This window comes from Rhamphochromis sp. 'chilingali' (assembly GCF_963969265.1).
Source record: "Rhamphochromis sp. 'chilingali' genome assembly, chromosome: 16".
Classification (NCBI taxonomy): Eukaryota; Metazoa; Chordata; class Actinopteri; order Cichliformes; family Cichlidae; genus Rhamphochromis; species Rhamphochromis sp. 'chilingali'.
Genome location: NC_137943.1, coordinates 33530762 through 33547094, shown reverse-complemented (window position 1 = coordinate 33547094; position 16333 = coordinate 33530762). Strand labels below are relative to the sequence as shown.

Below are 16333 nucleotides of genomic sequence, written 5' to 3'. Positions count from 1 at the left end.
GTATTTTGCACAACTCTGTTGCTTGTGAAGCTCGCACACAAGAATTTCACTCACATGTGCTGTACCAATGTACCTGCACATGTGATGTGACAATAAAAGTGATTTGATTTGATTTTGATTTGATTTGGTTGCTGGAGCATTGCTGCATCTGCTTGTATTTTGCATGCAGTTCTGGTTTTTGGTGCACTTCCATGCAGAATACTAGCAGATGCAGCAATGTGACATTTCAAAGTAGCTGTAGCAGTACTCACAACTTTTACTTTGACGGCAAACATTGTCTGTCTGAGTTTAACCAATCAGCAAGCTGTTGGCAAGTGTTTGCAGACAAGTCTGCATCTTTCATGCAAACTATGGCTGAGCGCTAGCAACCGAAGCAATCACAGGGGCGTTTTCCAAGCAGCAACCTCCAGAAGCCTCTCACTGGGGTCAGGGGATACACCGGTCAGTGAGAGGCTGACCAGGGGATGCACCTTTCCCCAGTGACTGGTGGCTCCAAAGGGGGGGAACCAACTTCACTGTGATTGATGCCTAACACGTGTTTATACTTTTGTAATTGTGCTTAATATAGTCAACATGTAAGCTAGGACTTATACATTGGCATTAACCCTTTAAAGCCGGTCTGAGCGGACACGCTCCATTTTGCGTAACTATTTTTAAATCCCGGTAGCACTGCAACCACGTAAGCTAGCGCAATAATTTTTTTTGCATATGAAACCAGAGGAGTTGTACTTACATCTTATGCCATCAGCTTGTCCTCGGTCACAGTTTCCTTCCACATATAGCTTTGCAAAAACTGCATAAAAAGCGCTTGCAGCAACAAAAACATAATATTCCAGAAACACGCTTTGCCGATCCGATCAGCTGTTTGTAACACTTCCTACGTCCATCAGCGTGAACTATCGCATGTCCGCATGACCTGCCCAAAACCGGAAGTGACGTCGTTTTGCGGAAATGTCGTTTTTTACCATCGTGGCCTTATGAGCCTATACTGGTGTTTTTAAAAGTTATGTTTGACTTTGTCTTTCTGTGTCGTTTCTGGGATGCTGAGGACTCATATTGCACTGCTGGAAATATTTTATTTTGATGCATATGCTGTTATTTTGCAAATTTGCACTATAATATATTTTTTCGTTTTTCCTGCAGTGTATGAAAATTGGTGTATCTCAAAAATAAAACTATGAAGACACTTAAAATAAATTTCCTTTGGAGGGAAACTAGTTTGTGTATTTACAGTTTTGAGGGATAAGCCTCTTAAATTTCTCTAACTAGAAATATATGTTAAAAAATCAAAAACGATTTTAAATTTTTTTGTAGTTTATTGCACTTTTTTGCAATTTATGTAATTACTATGCACTTAATGCAGACATATCATTAAAATTTGGGCTATAATGGTTGTATTGATGTATAGCAACTTGAAATGCTCCAAAAATGGCTCCACAGCATGTAAAAATATACTATAAGCTCTGGCGGACTTGGTTCTATGGTAGGTCTTAAAGGATTAAAATGTTCAGAAGTGGAAATGAGAGCCAGTTTTAGTTGAATACACACACACACACACACACACACACACACACACACACACACACACACACACACACATGCACACACAAATGTAGAGTACATAATCAGCTAAAAGTTTGATTTCTTAAACTTAGGAAAAACTTTGCTCTTTGATGTCATCATTCAGTGCTGACAAACACATGTCAGAGCCATTATATGAAATGTGCTGTAGTCTTGCTAAACCTGCCATTTCGCATCAGCTCAGGTCAGCAGAGGTGGCGTTACAGGCTCATTACAGCGCAGCGTTCTGCTCCGACGCCTCCCGGCCTCTGTGTTCAACACGCTGGATTAAGTTACTGCTGCTAAAAGCTGAAACGGCTCTGATACACGGGCTGGTAGAGCAGAGCAGAGAGGTCGGGTCACCTGTTCTTAATGGCGTCTGTTTTATAGGCTGAACCGGAGGGTTGCATTACAACGATTACAATCATTTTTCTTGTATTTGTAGTATTAAGCGGGGACATAATTCAGATGAGACGGAGATGTGGAGGGAGAACAAGAGTGGAAAGAAATGAGGGTGCAGACGCTGAGTGATGAAGTCAAACGGAGTGAAAAGCAGGCAGTCAGAGTTTTAAAAGCCTTTTAGGATCAGCGGCTGGGAAATTAGCACTCTGACATTATCTTGTTGCGCTGAGCGAAGAGGTGGACGGCGGCCAGAAACTACAACAGTGCGACGATGTCCGACAAGAGGCCGATAAGCTACTTATTGTGTGTGTGTGTGTGTGTGTGTGTGTGTGTGTGTGTGTGTGTGTGTGTGTGTGTGTGTGTGTGTGTGTATCAGTTTTACTAGATGCATGATTCTCCTCCACCACAGTTCAGGTGTAAACTACGTCTTTTATGTGACATCTATGTCGACAAAGTACCTTTTTAACAATTTTAGTTTAAGTCAAAGGACTAGTCAGTGTCAGATATTCACTATTAAAATGTTTACACAACAAATATAAAACTCTAGTATGCACATGTACTTTAAGTATTTGTGACTGTCCCACGATGCACTCTTTTTCTTGCCCTGTGACAGCTGAGATTAGCTGTCACTGTGCCTGCAACCATGAACTGGATGATTGGTGGGTGCCCAGGTAGCTGCTATACTTTAACTTTAGCTTTACTGATTCCAGAGGCAGCAGAAATAAACACAAAGCAAATCTTTGAGTTCTACCATCAGCCTGAATAATCTCAAAGTCCACGAAAAGAAAAGGGTCAATAAATCCATCAAACTCAGAAACAGACAGGGAATAAACGGGAACGACAACAACAACGAAAGGGAAAGGCAGAGCTTTAATGCTCACACAGGAAATGGATATGGGAGGGTGACGAGACACAGCTGAAACAAATGTAAACAACAAGGTAAGAGTTTTGTGTTCAGAGACATAACATTTAATTGACACAGTGCATTAACAAAAAACAAGTATCAGAGACTAAAAACCTGATCAAGAGAATGGTAACAGAAAAACCTTCAGTTCGACCAAACACATTTGGAAAAACGAACATGTGTCGGACACTCTCTGCTTTTTTTGAGCTGTTAAAATCAGTAGTTTCACTTTTACCTCCAAGTAAAATGAGTCCCACCCATGTAACCTGGTGTATTCCCTTTGTTATCCTAACAACCAGGAAATAAGATCCATATTTGCAATAACTGAAATTATCTTTTAATATTGTCCCGCAGCTTTGTGCAGGTATTATGAACCAACATGTGTGTCTTGGGAAGGCAGAGCTGTGGGAGATAAGGAGCATCATTTTTTTCGCCTGCTGCGCTGCCTCATTTACAGAGATCCACGGGATAATCACATCCCATTTTCTGCTCTTTATTCGGCCAAGGAGCAGTCAGAAAGAGCTTCTCTCTTCCTTTACAGCTTCCTATTCTGCGGCCTCTCAGCGCCGTAATCTGCCGTCCCTATTCTGCCTCGAGGCCACATAGAGGCTCATATTGTGTGTCTGCTGTGGGAGCAAAGTCGCTGAGAACGCTCCACGTTTCAGAGGCCTTGTTTGGGCTGTTGTCAGCTCCGGTTACCCCGCCTCTCTCCCTCTTCCAAGGCACAGGAGTCTTATTTTACCCAGGGAGCTCTCGTCTTTGTGCTGCCAAATATTGTCAGCCATTGGACAGTAAAGGAGACCAATCTCCTCTCAGTTCTTTGAGTCTTCCTTCTGCCAGGAAAGCTGCATTGTTACGTTGCAGCAGCAGACCAGGAGAACTTATATTACACAAAAATCACAACAAAACTGATTGTGCAAAAAATTTCATTAGCATGCACTTGGCGACAGTGGGAAGGAAAAACTCCCTTTTATATCTTCAAACCTCCAGACTTAGTCTGGTTCAGGGAGGAGCAGCCATCTCCCGAGTACAGTTTGGGGTGTGGGAGAAAATGAAGAGAACAGGAATTGAGTGATGATCAGAAAAATTATATCAGTATTTAAAGTTTAAAAGAATGTGGCTTTAATCTGAATATCTGCCTAAACTTTTGGCTGCTTTGCTTCTTGAACGTTCTTCGGTGTCTGATCACACCCAGCTGGGTGATGTGTAAGACTTTACTTGCTGGTGCTCACATGCTTTCTCTTGGTCCATACTGTATTGTTTTCTCGTTTGTCCCTCTTCAGCCAGAAACTAAGTTTACTCGAGCGTGTTCGCCTTCCTAATTCAAGACCGTCTGTGGTGGCAGTAAAGAAGCTGACAGGAAACGCAGACTCCATCGAGGAGAGTCCCTCCAAGGAGCCCAAACCTGGTGGCTTCACTAACCGGGAACGCTTCCGCACTGCCTTCCGAATGAAGGCCAACACACTCCGCCAGAGCTCTGAAGGTTTGAAACCAAAAAAGCACGGATAGCTCAGAGAGCTTTTGTCTTCCATATTGGTCTAATCCTTTTTTTTACTAACGCAAAATTCGTAATGTGTTTTTCTCTCAGATGCCGGAGGTGTGGCAGATCCAGCCTTAGAGGAACGGGGTTTCCCCCCTGACATCCTCCTGGAAGAGATGATCCCCACACTGAAACTGGTCATCAGGGCAGTCAGGTTAGGGTCAAGAACTGGGCTCTGTGGTCCTTTAAAGTCATCATTTAATTGATTTAGACCCAATCAATTAAAGAGTATAAATTGATACTGATAAGAAGAGAAAAATGTCCTATACTGTGATGCGCAGATGGGTGTTATGAACAAGGAAATGTTTTCTGGTTGCTCGATTGCTTTGTCTTCAGTCAGTGATGTAGACTGACTGAGTAAGGACATTATGACATCACTGTTGGATTGGAGAAAGGAAAATGTTATGAAGTCTCATAAAACCCTGGACAGGTCATCAGTGACCTGCTGGCTGTAAAACGCTTAAATGCAGTCACATGGATTAGCTAGAATCCAAACGTACAGACTGGTCAGTTCTTCTTCACCTGCTAAACAAACTGACAGGACAGAAAACAGAACTTTGTAGTAACAAATTCAAAATGTTTATTTACACCTTAAAATATCAATAACAACTTTTGGTCAGTTTTCTGCACAGTATGATAGTACGATTGGTCCTCGCTGTATGTGCTTTCAGAAAACTCTGCAGCAATCAAAATTCAACACAGTGAGCTATGCCAACCACAGAGTGTGGCAGAACTCACACATGCTGACAGTGCATTGGTAAATCTATAGGCCACACAGCTGACATAATGCAGGAATTCAATCTAGTGCAAGGGCCTGCGAGATGAGTGATTAACCCTGTGAAAGTGCTGCTTCCTTCCACTCCATTATATCAGTGTTGAATGGGTTTCTGAATAGGATGCTCAGATCTGGAGGGTTTTAGTTTCAGGACCCAAGACTTTCTGCCAAACACTGGAGCTCGTGCAGCAGCAGTAGCTGACTCTGAAAGTAGGAGATCTGTAGGACAAAAACCGGAGCTCAGTGGGTGGCAGTGATGCAGGACTGAAAGATGCTGGGCTTACTATAATGCACCGGACAGAAAATGTCACGCACGGTTTCTGTGAAGGGGGCATTAATTACACATAACTGACAGATGTTACCTCTGTAACCATCAGTTTGTGGAGTCCTGTTATGAAGCTGTTAAGTGTTAGCAGCTCCAAATCTGATGTCATAAAGTTCTTTGAGGTAAAGAGGTGTCACTTACATTTAGTTGCTGGAAGAAAGAAATGGTGTATTGTTTTGTTTATTCACCAACTTGTCAAGCATACTGCTCCGAACTGTTATTGTGACAAGGAAGAAGAACCTTAAGGTGAAGACCAAAAGAAATGGCTCTTTAATACACGAGGACTCATTTGGATCCAGTAGGAGGTTGTAGTGTTGTTTTTTGGCATTTGAAGGATCCACTTTAAAGGCTTTCTGGAAATATCCAGCTGGGAGGAGACCCTGGACTAGACGGGAGGAATCATATGGTAATACCTGCCTTCCTCACAGCTCCAGTTTGACACTGCAGTGATGCTTCACAGAGTTTTGCAGATGCCACTTGGAAATAGTATAACAATCGTGATGAGTAAGCAGATACGTAGGCTACTCGTGATTGTTTTTGCTATTATTGTTGTCTGTGAAGGTTCTCAGTCATCCAGGTCATCGTAGTCAAAGGAGCTTGCAAAGAAAAGCGTCTGGACTTCTTTAAGTTACTTGAAGACGTTTCACCTCTCATCCGAGAAGCTTCTTCAGTTCTAAGGTCAAATGGTGGGGAGTCCCAGATATAAACCTAGTGGGAGTGACCCCCCACAGAGGGACAAAAGGACCCCCTGATGATCCTCTAATCGCCTGAGCCAAGGTGGGAAACTGGGCGTGGGTCCCAATCAGCCAGAGTTTCGGGTGTGTTCATTGTGAAACCTGGCCCCACCTTATCATGCGAATTCCTGAGGTCAGATGGCCCAGGATGTGAGTGGGCGTTAAGGCGTCTGGGAAGGGATCTCAAAACTGGATTATAGATGGCAGAGAGTTGGTGTCGTAAACCCCGCCTCTGTTCAAAGATGGTCACTCACAGTGGGCATAGATGGCTTCTTTCACTCCTCTTTCAAACCATCTGTCCTCTCTGTCCAAAATGTGAACATTGGCATCCTCGAAAGAGTGTCCTTTATCCTTAAGATGCAGATGGACTGCTGAGTCTTGTCCTGTGGAGGTGGCTCTTCTGTGTTGTACCATGCGCTTGTGAAGTGGCTGTTTGGTCTCTCCGATGTAGAGGTCTGGGCATTCCTCGCTGCACTGTACAGCATACACCACATTGTTAAGTTTGTGTTTTGGCGTTTTGTCTTTCGGGTGAACCAGTTTCTGTCTGAGCGTGTTGCTGGGTCTGAAATGCACCGGGATGTCATGCTTGGAGAAAACTCTCCTGAGTTTCTCTGATACGCCGGCTACATAGGGGATGACAATGTTGTTGCGTCTGTCCTTCTTATCCTCCCTCGCTGGTGTCTGATCTTCTTTTCTCTGCCTCTTTGCTGACTTTATAAAAGCCCATTTAGGATAGCCGCACGTTTTGAGTGCTTCCTTTACATGTGTGTGTTCCTTCTTTTTCCCTTCAGGCTTAGAGGGAACATGTTCTGCCCGGTGGTGTAGGGTCCTGATTACTCCAAGTTTGTGTTCCAAAGGGTGATGGGAGTCAAAGAGGAGGTACTGGTCCGTGTGTGTGGGCTTCCGGTAAACTTCGATGTTGAGTTTGCCGTTCTCTTCAATGTGCACAGTGCAGTCCAGGAAAGGCAGACAGTTGTCCTTTGTGTCTTCCCTGGTGAACTTGATGTTTTTATCCACAGCGTTAATGTGCGCAGTGAAGGATTCCACTTCTTGTGTCTTCAAGCAACTTAAAGAAGTCCAGACGCTTTTCTTTGCAAGCTCCTTTGACTGCTATTATTGTTCATTTTGCACCTGTTACAGAAAAGACAAAAATGGATGAAGAAGTTATTTGTGTTTGAGTGAAGCTGTTAAAAGTAACAATTTAACCTTGGAGTGCTTTCAGACTACGAGACTGTTGCACTGTTTTTGTACCTTTTCCTTGGATAACAAATCGACTGTGGTGTGTTTCTATTCAAGCTTTCAGCTTACTATTTGACTTTGAGCAGAAGCGATGAGGCTTTGGCTTGTTGTTGTACTCCACAGCCTCTGCACTGGTTCAGTTCCCATAATTAGTGTCTCCCAGTAGATAAACCGATAGAAACACGGGATCATATATCAATTTTTAGTTTTCCGCCTTAAATCTATTTAATAGTAACATGGTGCCAGTACTTGTGCTTAGTAAGTGTGGGCAAAGAAATATGGAGTGAATCTACCAATAATTGAGGAATTTCTGGTGGTCGCTCTTCCCACGGCCACTGGTGGCTCCACCGTGTCAGTGGAAAAGGGGTAAAAGACCGCAGACAAACATTAATTCAAATTCAAATTTTATTTGTCACGTACACAGTCATACACAGTACGATATGTAGTGAAATGCTTGGACAACTGCTCGTGACCTAAAGAAAACAAAAAAGGAAAAGGCTATGAATAAGATAGGAAATAAATATGAAAAATTAAAAAGGGTAAATTTAACTAGGAAGGAATAAAATATAAATTAAGGTTAAAAATGAAATAACTGTACAACACAAATTAGAATGAAGGGTAAATTTAACTGGGAGAATAAGATAAAATATATAAATTAAAGTTGAAAATAAAATAACTGTACAACAAAATACACAATATAGAACTATATAAGAATGTATGAAGAAATCTAAATATAAATAAATATATACACAATAACAGCAGCTGTACAAGTATTAACCGGAAATGAAGAATATAGTGACCAGTGTTGTGCAAAACCAAAGTCCAGAAAGTCCAGTGTGTGTGTAAGAACCATATGTGTGGGTCAGTACTGTGTGGTGGTGTGATTGAGAGACCGTATCGCCTGCGGGAAGAAGCTCCTCCTCAGTCTCTCTGTGTTGGTCTTCAGGGAGCGGAATCGCTTTCCTGACCTCAACAGAGAGAACAGTCTGTTGTTGGGATGGCTGAGGTCCTTCACGATCTTCCTGGCCTTGGTCCAGCACCGCCTGCTGTAGACTGAGTGCAGGTCAGGGAGCTCGGAGCGGATGGTGCGCTCAGCTGACCGCACAACCCTCTGTAGAGCTCGTCTGTCCTGCATGGTGCTGTTCCCGAACCAGGTTAAGATGTTTCCCGCCAGGATGCTCTCTATGGTGCACGAGTAAAAGTTCCTGAGCACCTTGGAGGGCAGTTGGAAGTCTCTCAGGCGTCTGAGGTGGTAGAGACGCTGTCGGGCCTTTTTCACCACGGTGTTGATGTGACAGGACCATGACAGGTCCTGCGTGATGTGAACTCCGAGGTATTTGAAGCTGTCCACTCTCTCCACTGGGCACTCGTTGATGACGGGGGTCTGGTAGTTCCTCTCCTGCTTAGTGCTGAAGTCCACTATCAGCTCCTTTGTCTTACTGACGTTTAGAAGGAGGTTGTTCCTCTGGCACCAGTTCTCCAGATTCCTAATCTCCTTCAGGTAGGCCGTCTCGTTGTTATCAGAGATCAGGCCCACCACGACGGTGTCGTCAGCAAACTTGATGATGGTGGTGGAGCTGGTAGTGGCCACACAGTCATATGTGTACAAAGAGTACAGCAGGGGGCTCAGAACACACCCCTGGGGGGCTCCAGTGCTGAGAGTGGTGGAGGCTGAGACATGTCCGCCCATCCTTACTGCCTGTGGTCTGCCAGTTAGGAAGTTGGAGATCCACAGACACATAGATGAGCTGAGTCCCAGATGCTCCAGCTTGGTGTTGAGTGTGGAGGGAATTATGGTGTTAAATGCAGAGCTGTAGTCTATGAAGAGCATTTTAACATAATTCCCCCTTCTAGTGTCCAAGTGAGTGAGTGATGTGTGGAGGAGATGAGAGATGGCATCGTCTGTGGAACGATTTGGACGGTAAGCGAACTGTAGTGGGTCCAGTGTGTCTGGTAGTGAAGAAATGATGAAGTCTCTGACCAGGCGTTCAAAGCACTTCATCACTACTGAGGTGAGGGCTACAGGGCGATAGTCATTGAGAGAAACAGGGTGGGGTTTCTTCGGGACAGGAACAATGATGGACTCTTTGAAGCATGTGGGGATCACCGACTGAGATAAAGAGATGTTGAATATCTCAGTGAACACAGGAGCTAGCTGGTATGCGCAGTCTCTTAGGATACGACCTGGGATGCCGTCTGGTCCTGCTGCTTTCCTGGTGTTCACTCTCTTGAAGGCTCTCCTTACTTCATGCTCGGAGATGACGAGCACGTTTCCGGTGCTGGCAGTATCTTCCTGTCTGCAGCCGTTAGCGCCGCTAACACTAGCATTGTTGGAGACCTTAGCTGCAGCCTCGAAGCGAGCATAGAAAGTGTTCAGCTCGTCTGCCAGAGTCACGGCCGCGTTCGTCATACCGGTTGTTGGTGCTTTATAGTCCGTTATTGTCCTTAGTCCCCGCCACAGGCTCCTAGAGTCACTCTGTTGGAGTTGTGACTCTAGTTTCCTCCCGTAGCGCTGCTTCGCCTCTTTCACCGCCCTCCGCACGTTATATGACGCGGCTTTGTACGGGTCCATGTCCCCCGTCATGAGTCCCGTGTTGTAGGCAGCGGTGGGGGATCTCAGAGCGTCGCGGATGGTTTTATCCACCCACGGCTTCTGGTTGGGAAACGTTGTGATAGTCTTTGTCTCCACGGTATCATCCGCTAGTTATTAGGGCCAGTAAATGTAGTGTTGTTTAGATCAGATACGTTAATAATGTTAAGATCTAAACCAGTGAAATGCTTCTCATTTGTTTGATTCTTGCATTCCTGTTTCCTGACAAACACGTGTCTATACAATGAAGGTAAGTGTGGTAGCTGACGTTTGTTAACTGTGTCTGATGTTTGAGAAGTGTTTTCATTTGAAGTGTTTGTTGCCACACAGGATCATGCAATTCCTCTTGAACAAGAAGCGGTTTAAGGAAACTCTGAGGCCTTATGATGTCAAAGATGTTATTGAGCAGTACTCTGCTGGACACCTGGACATGCTCTGTAGAATTAAATACCTCCAGACGAGGTGAGTTAGTCTTTTACACACGAGGCTGATCAGTTTGAACGAAGCCAATTTTCTCTTTTCCTCATGCTCATTATTTTTTTTATTTTAAGGATTGACATGATTCTTGCCCCTGGACCTCCTCTCACCCCAAAACACAAGAAAACTCAGAAAACACCCTTTACTTACCCGCCCAACCAGTCACCCAGGTACTGCTACAGAGCTCTAAAATGGCTACAATGTTGTAAAACAATTACAAATTAGTATAAAGGTTAGTTATAACTATGTTATTTAGTTTTTGTAACAAATGTCTGTGCAGTCCACATCTACTCGATGTCCCTTTGTTCCAGGCATGAGTCCTACATAGCCAAAGCCAATTCCATGCCAGATGCGGAAGACCAAAGCATGATGGGCAGATTTGTCAGGGTGGAGAGACAGGTAACAACTAAAACTACTAAAGGCAAATATTCTGCCAAGGTGTTCCTTCTCCAAACAAAGTAACTCTTTGTATTGTTTGAGATAAATTGTTTTATAGTTTAGTTTGTTACCCTTGGGCTTTGTATGTTGAGACATCTGGCGACAATTTAGAGTTTAATGTAATGCCGGTAAAATTTGCTAATTTAGAAAAAAACTGTCACGTTGATGAGACCAGAAACACTGGCAGACCTTTTGGAACAGGACACTTAAATTACTGTTTCCAATAAAACAAAGCGCTGCACTGCCAGGGTCAGAGAACCCTCTGAATATGGCAACAAGCTGCTTCAGCTGGAGATGACTTTGAACAGCAGATCTATTCAACCCATTTGGCCCAACTGTAGCAAATATTACTAATCATGTTATGCGATTACACTTGCAGTTCTTACTCGATTTCAGTTCTGCAGCATGCAGTGACTTCTACAGCAAGACAAAAAGAGTCTATAACCTTCACCACCACCGAACTATCATCCGCTGTTTAACACTTTACAAGATAAACTGGACCAGGCTTAAAAAAAGAGACTTTCATGATTCTGTTCTGCCCGTCTTTCCTGTGCTGAGTGTTTCTCTCCTGCATCTGGAGCATTGTCGTCATTATTAGTGGTGGTGCAGGGTTCATAATTAATGGTTTTCTTTAGGAAGATTACCAAGATTAAACTGTGAAAACACCAAGTTATCAGTAAAAGAATCAACATGATATTTGATATTTCTCATATCTGCAATGTCTGCAAAGGTTTTATCAAACCTTACTAAAAGCACTGAAGGGGTTACTAACATTTCTTTACATCATATTTTGGCCAAGGTGATTGGTAAATAAACACACCTGTTATGCGATCCACTGGTTCCATTGTGTATCTCTCTCTCAGGTGGAGGACATGGAAAAGAAGTTGGACTTCCTGGTGGACATGCACATCCAGCACACTGAGCACCTGCAGGTGGACTCTGCCGGCTCTGCCCGCATGACCCTGGAGACCTGCAATCCTACGGCAAACGGTGAGATCAGACGGGTTTTCCTCAACTACGCCGAGGCGTTCCCACACATGTACCAGGTGCCTGTCAGCAAGGCGAACCCCTATTATGGCCGTGGAAGAGGAGGCAGAGAAGGGGTGGGGTTGGCAGGAGGAGTCGGCATTGCCCCTTCGGTTCATCAACCCCAACCCCCACCTTCAGCAATCATCCCCACTTACACCGAGCGTCCCACAGTGTTGCCCATCAGCTCCCTGCAGGACTTGTCAGTGGGACTGGGTAGGACCACAGGGGGGCAAGGTGGTGACTCACCGCTCTCCATGCTATCGGTTAACCACGAGGAGCTGGAGCGCTCGCCCAGTGGATTCAGCATCTCTGGGGAGCGGGAAGGGGAGAACTTCTCAATGGGGGCCGGTTTGGCGCCCGGGGACCCTGGCTGGACGAGACCCAGGCCGAGCTACCTGGCGGAGGGGGAGACGGACACAGACACAGACCCTTTCACACCAAGTGGGGGCCCCCTGCCTCTCTCCTCCACTGGTGAGGGATTCGGCGACGCTGTGTGGACCATGCCACCCTGAGAGGAAACAAATTCGGCGCAGATATCCACCACTCTGAGTTAAGATATTAAATTCAACCCAAGCCTCTAAACCCAAGCCCTGGGTCAAAGCCACCGCTGTGGACTGAACGTCTGGGGAGGTTAAGTTGGATCTTATCCGAGATAATCGACCTTCAGAGGCCACCGCAGATCTCATCATGCCATCCACGGTCCAGTCAGAGAGCCATGGCACTGAGACTGCCCAGAAAAAAGAAAGAAAAAGGGAAACCACACCGTTTGTAAAGTAAAACTCTGTACAGCGCACTCTTCGCAAAAGTTTAGCTGACATAAAAAAAGAACAATAATATACATACTATATACACCCAAAAGCTTTATTGCTGCAAAGCCAACCGCACTGCATGTAACGCATGCGATTTTTAGTGTAGTCACTGCAAAGTTCAGGATATCAGGAAAAGGAAAAAGAGAATGAATGGTTACGTATACTTGCTATGCCATTTTGTAACACTTATTTTTTTATATGAATACATTTTCATTGTTTTTGCATGGTTTGCATGATAATGCACCACTGTAGGAGTTGACGATTAGAAGGTGATCCTGGAACCAAAAGTCTCCTTGTCTTTAGTTGTTTGGTGTGTGTGTGTGTGTGTGTGTGTGTGTTAGAGAAGAGAGAGAGACTTTGGTAATAAAACCATGGCTAGTTTGCTGGCAGTCATGTTTCACCGTTTCTACTTTTCTCATGTTGCTCTGTAAGGTCTCTGAGGATCAATTCTGTCCAGAAACCAGATTTGTTTTCTGGTCTCAGTGTTTTGTTTTCACGCCACTGTGCTCAAATTGTGTGTCACCACTTTGTGTGAACTGACTATCCACTTGAAAATTTGACTGCGTTTGAAACACTAAATCTGCTGCTTTGTTGGCACATGAATTCAGGGATATAAACCACCTGTGAAGTTCTGCTTCTGCTTGATCAGTATTCAGAGCGTAACTTCAATGCAAAAATAGTGGCTTAAATTTCCTGCACTAAAAAGATAAAAAAGATTCCTACATAAAGGGAGGCACAATATGTCTGTCCCAGTACTCACACTTGTGGTCTTGAAGTAACACAATCTGTTCTTGATGCACATTTCTCCAAAGTTAAGTTTGTAAGTATTTCTAATAACTTTCTGTGCTCAGCTTTTCCAGGAAAAAAACAGCCTTTTTGGAGTAATACTGCATAAATTCAGTTTTTAAGAACTTGGATCGCCTGTAGTTTAAAACTTATCAAATGAGAAGAACTACTCAAAATGAAGATGAATAGGCTCACTTGTGCATTTACATAATTGACTTTTGATTTTCTAATGTGTCGTTATTAATAACTTTTTCATTGTTATCAAAAAATTGATCAATGGTGGGCCCTTTGTTTGTTTCTGGGGATTAGCCTAATGTTGGCTAACACTAGGTTGCTAACACAGACAAATTGCTAGCTAAATATTATCTGGAGTGTATAAGGTAAGCTCGTTCAGGAGGTAAACCTGGTGCTAGGTTGGCTACTCATTTTAAATTGCTTTGTAGCTGATGCCAGATTCATGCAGTGTAGCTAAGTTATAGTTAACCAGCTATCCTTTAGCTTTCTTGCTAACATTACTGTCATATTCTTCTTTGTGTGGTGGTGTATAGCGTTTTGATAAGGTACCGTCTCAAATCGATCATTCCCAGTCAGACCATTGGCAGAAATTATCTTTGAATATGACTATGATCGCTGCATTGTATGAACACTCATAAGGATAAATTCTTGCACAGTTACGATGACAATTTAGCAGTAAACACCACTTAGCAAGCTAGCTAGTCCAGCTATCTCCTGCTCAGACTGTGAGTCTGAGTTTCAGAAGAGCATTGTTGGGTGGTCCATCTCTTTTTTTACAAAGCCAGTGTGGCTACCATTTATTGCGAGAAGTGTCACATGTTTCAAATTCAGTTTTTTTCATTGTTATGGGTGTGGGCCTGCTGACTTTCAGCTCTCACAATGCCAGGACATTACAGAAGACACTGCATGGGGAGAATGATCCCTTTTATGTTCAAATACTAAGCACTACTGTTTGAGTGAAAACTACTGTTAACTAAATCAGTGAAGAATAAAGGGGATTCAGAGCATCACATTTTACGGGGAAATCACAAAAAAAACCCCAAAAAAACAAACACATTCCTACCGAGCATCTAACACAGGAATAATCAAAGGTGAGATCTGGTCTCAGTTTTATTTATATAACACCAATTTTGTTTGGTAAAAAAAAGGGTTTGAGACATAGGTGCTGAGTGTTAGTGCAAGTTCACTAAGTAACTAGTAAATGTGATATAATGGCTTATAAATTATATCAGTTGATTGAATTCAAGACAAAATTGAGTAGCACTTCAAATTAAGCTCGTATAGCTAATATTAACCTTCTACAGTACTAGAAAAGAGTGATTAACGGCAAGGGAAGTTAACTATAGCCACGCTGCATGTGTCTGGCATTTTAGCTTTGATATCATTCTGTTCTCACAGTAATACGATGGGCTTGTAGCTGCAGTAGATGACATACAGTTCATACAATAGTGCAACAGAACAGTGAAGGACAGGCTCGCTGCTGTTTTGACCGATGCCACAAACAGAAGCTATAGCATGCTAAATACACTTCATGGTTTTCTAGATTTTACTCACTAAAAAAAACTTTCTTTTTGTTTTTGGATTGTCTTACTTCTATTAGCTCCTCAGATCATAATAGTAAGACCGGGTGGTTGGTTGGTGTACTTTCCCGTAAATCAGCTGAGCCATATATAGTATTTGCAGGAGCGATGGTGTACTTGTGTATCTAAGATCCAACAATACTGGAAATTCACCAAATAAATGTGCATTAGGATACTCGTGATGACGTGTGGTTACTGGGACAGTCTTCAGATTCCTTTTTAAAATGTTCACTCTTATTTTAAAGTTGCTTTAAAAAAAGAAAAGAAAAAAAAACAAGCAATAATGAAATATTAGCCATGTTGCATCAAAATAAACCACAACAAATTCGAGGCAGTCATGTTCCCAGGTGTTGGATAGCGCCGTTTTGTCAGATGCCGCATCTGTGTCTTTCATTTGGCAGAACTGGTCACCAAGAAATAAACCAACCCAGTTTAAAGACCTATAGAACCCAACAGAAGAGGTGCCAGATTACAGGTTTATTAACCAGCGATTGCAGTTCACTAAGGTAACCCCTATTAGGCCCCTGAGGTAAGTTTAGGCTCAAATAACAGCTGGACTCCAGCTACAAAAATCTCTGATATGGGTTCAGATGTGCTTCTTTACACTACAAATCTTCTCCTGTGAAAAACGGTGAGTTGGACATATCAGCGTTCCATCAAACATCACTAGTGAAAGACACGTACACGGTTTTGACGTTATTTAGTGTTCTGGGAATCAGAACAGCCAGGAAAATTCTGTAGCTGTGTTTTGTTTCTTAAATACGAATTAAGGAACGCAAACAATAATTTCCACTGAATTTTAGGTGCGATTTCTGCTGCAAAGCTCCAATAAATCCGGTATGGTAGCTAAAAACTGAAAGTTGTAACTCTGTATGCTGTAGCTCAGAGAACAATAAGGACACCGCCTAAAATTAGCATACTGAATTTAGCTTTTCTACACTCCAATTAATCATTTAAATTTTAGTTTGAATTATTGCAACTTTAAACCTGCTGTATAGTTCAGTGCTGTGTTGTGAGCAACTCGAATGTCTAGTTACAAACACAGAAAACCTCAAACTGAAAAGAGAAATAAAGGTACGTGAAGGCGGAGCTTCCTGATCAACAGGTATTTTTAAAATGAAAACACCACA

At 43.2% G+C, this 16333-nt stretch overlaps 1 protein-coding gene across 1 annotated transcript in view; it reads left to right on the top strand.

Moving 5' to 3' along the window:
• kcnq3 (potassium voltage-gated channel, KQT-like subfamily, member 3) overlaps nt 1–13201 on the top strand; it is a 105557-nt gene extending 92356 nt beyond the window's left edge. The window contains exons 11-16 of the mRNA XM_080907434.1: nt 4150–4349; nt 4455–4560; nt 10400–10531; nt 10621–10716; nt 10858–10945; nt 11848–13201. Coding sequence (XP_080763560.1) covers nt 4150–4349; nt 4455–4560; nt 10400–10531; nt 10621–10716; nt 10858–10945; nt 11848–12525 — 1300 coding nt within the window. The 3' untranslated portion in view covers nt 12526–13201. The remainder of the gene's footprint in view (nt 1–4149; nt 4350–4454; nt 4561–10399; nt 10532–10620; nt 10717–10857; nt 10946–11847) is intronic.
• The last annotated feature ends 3132 nt before the right edge of the window (nt 13202–16333 follow it).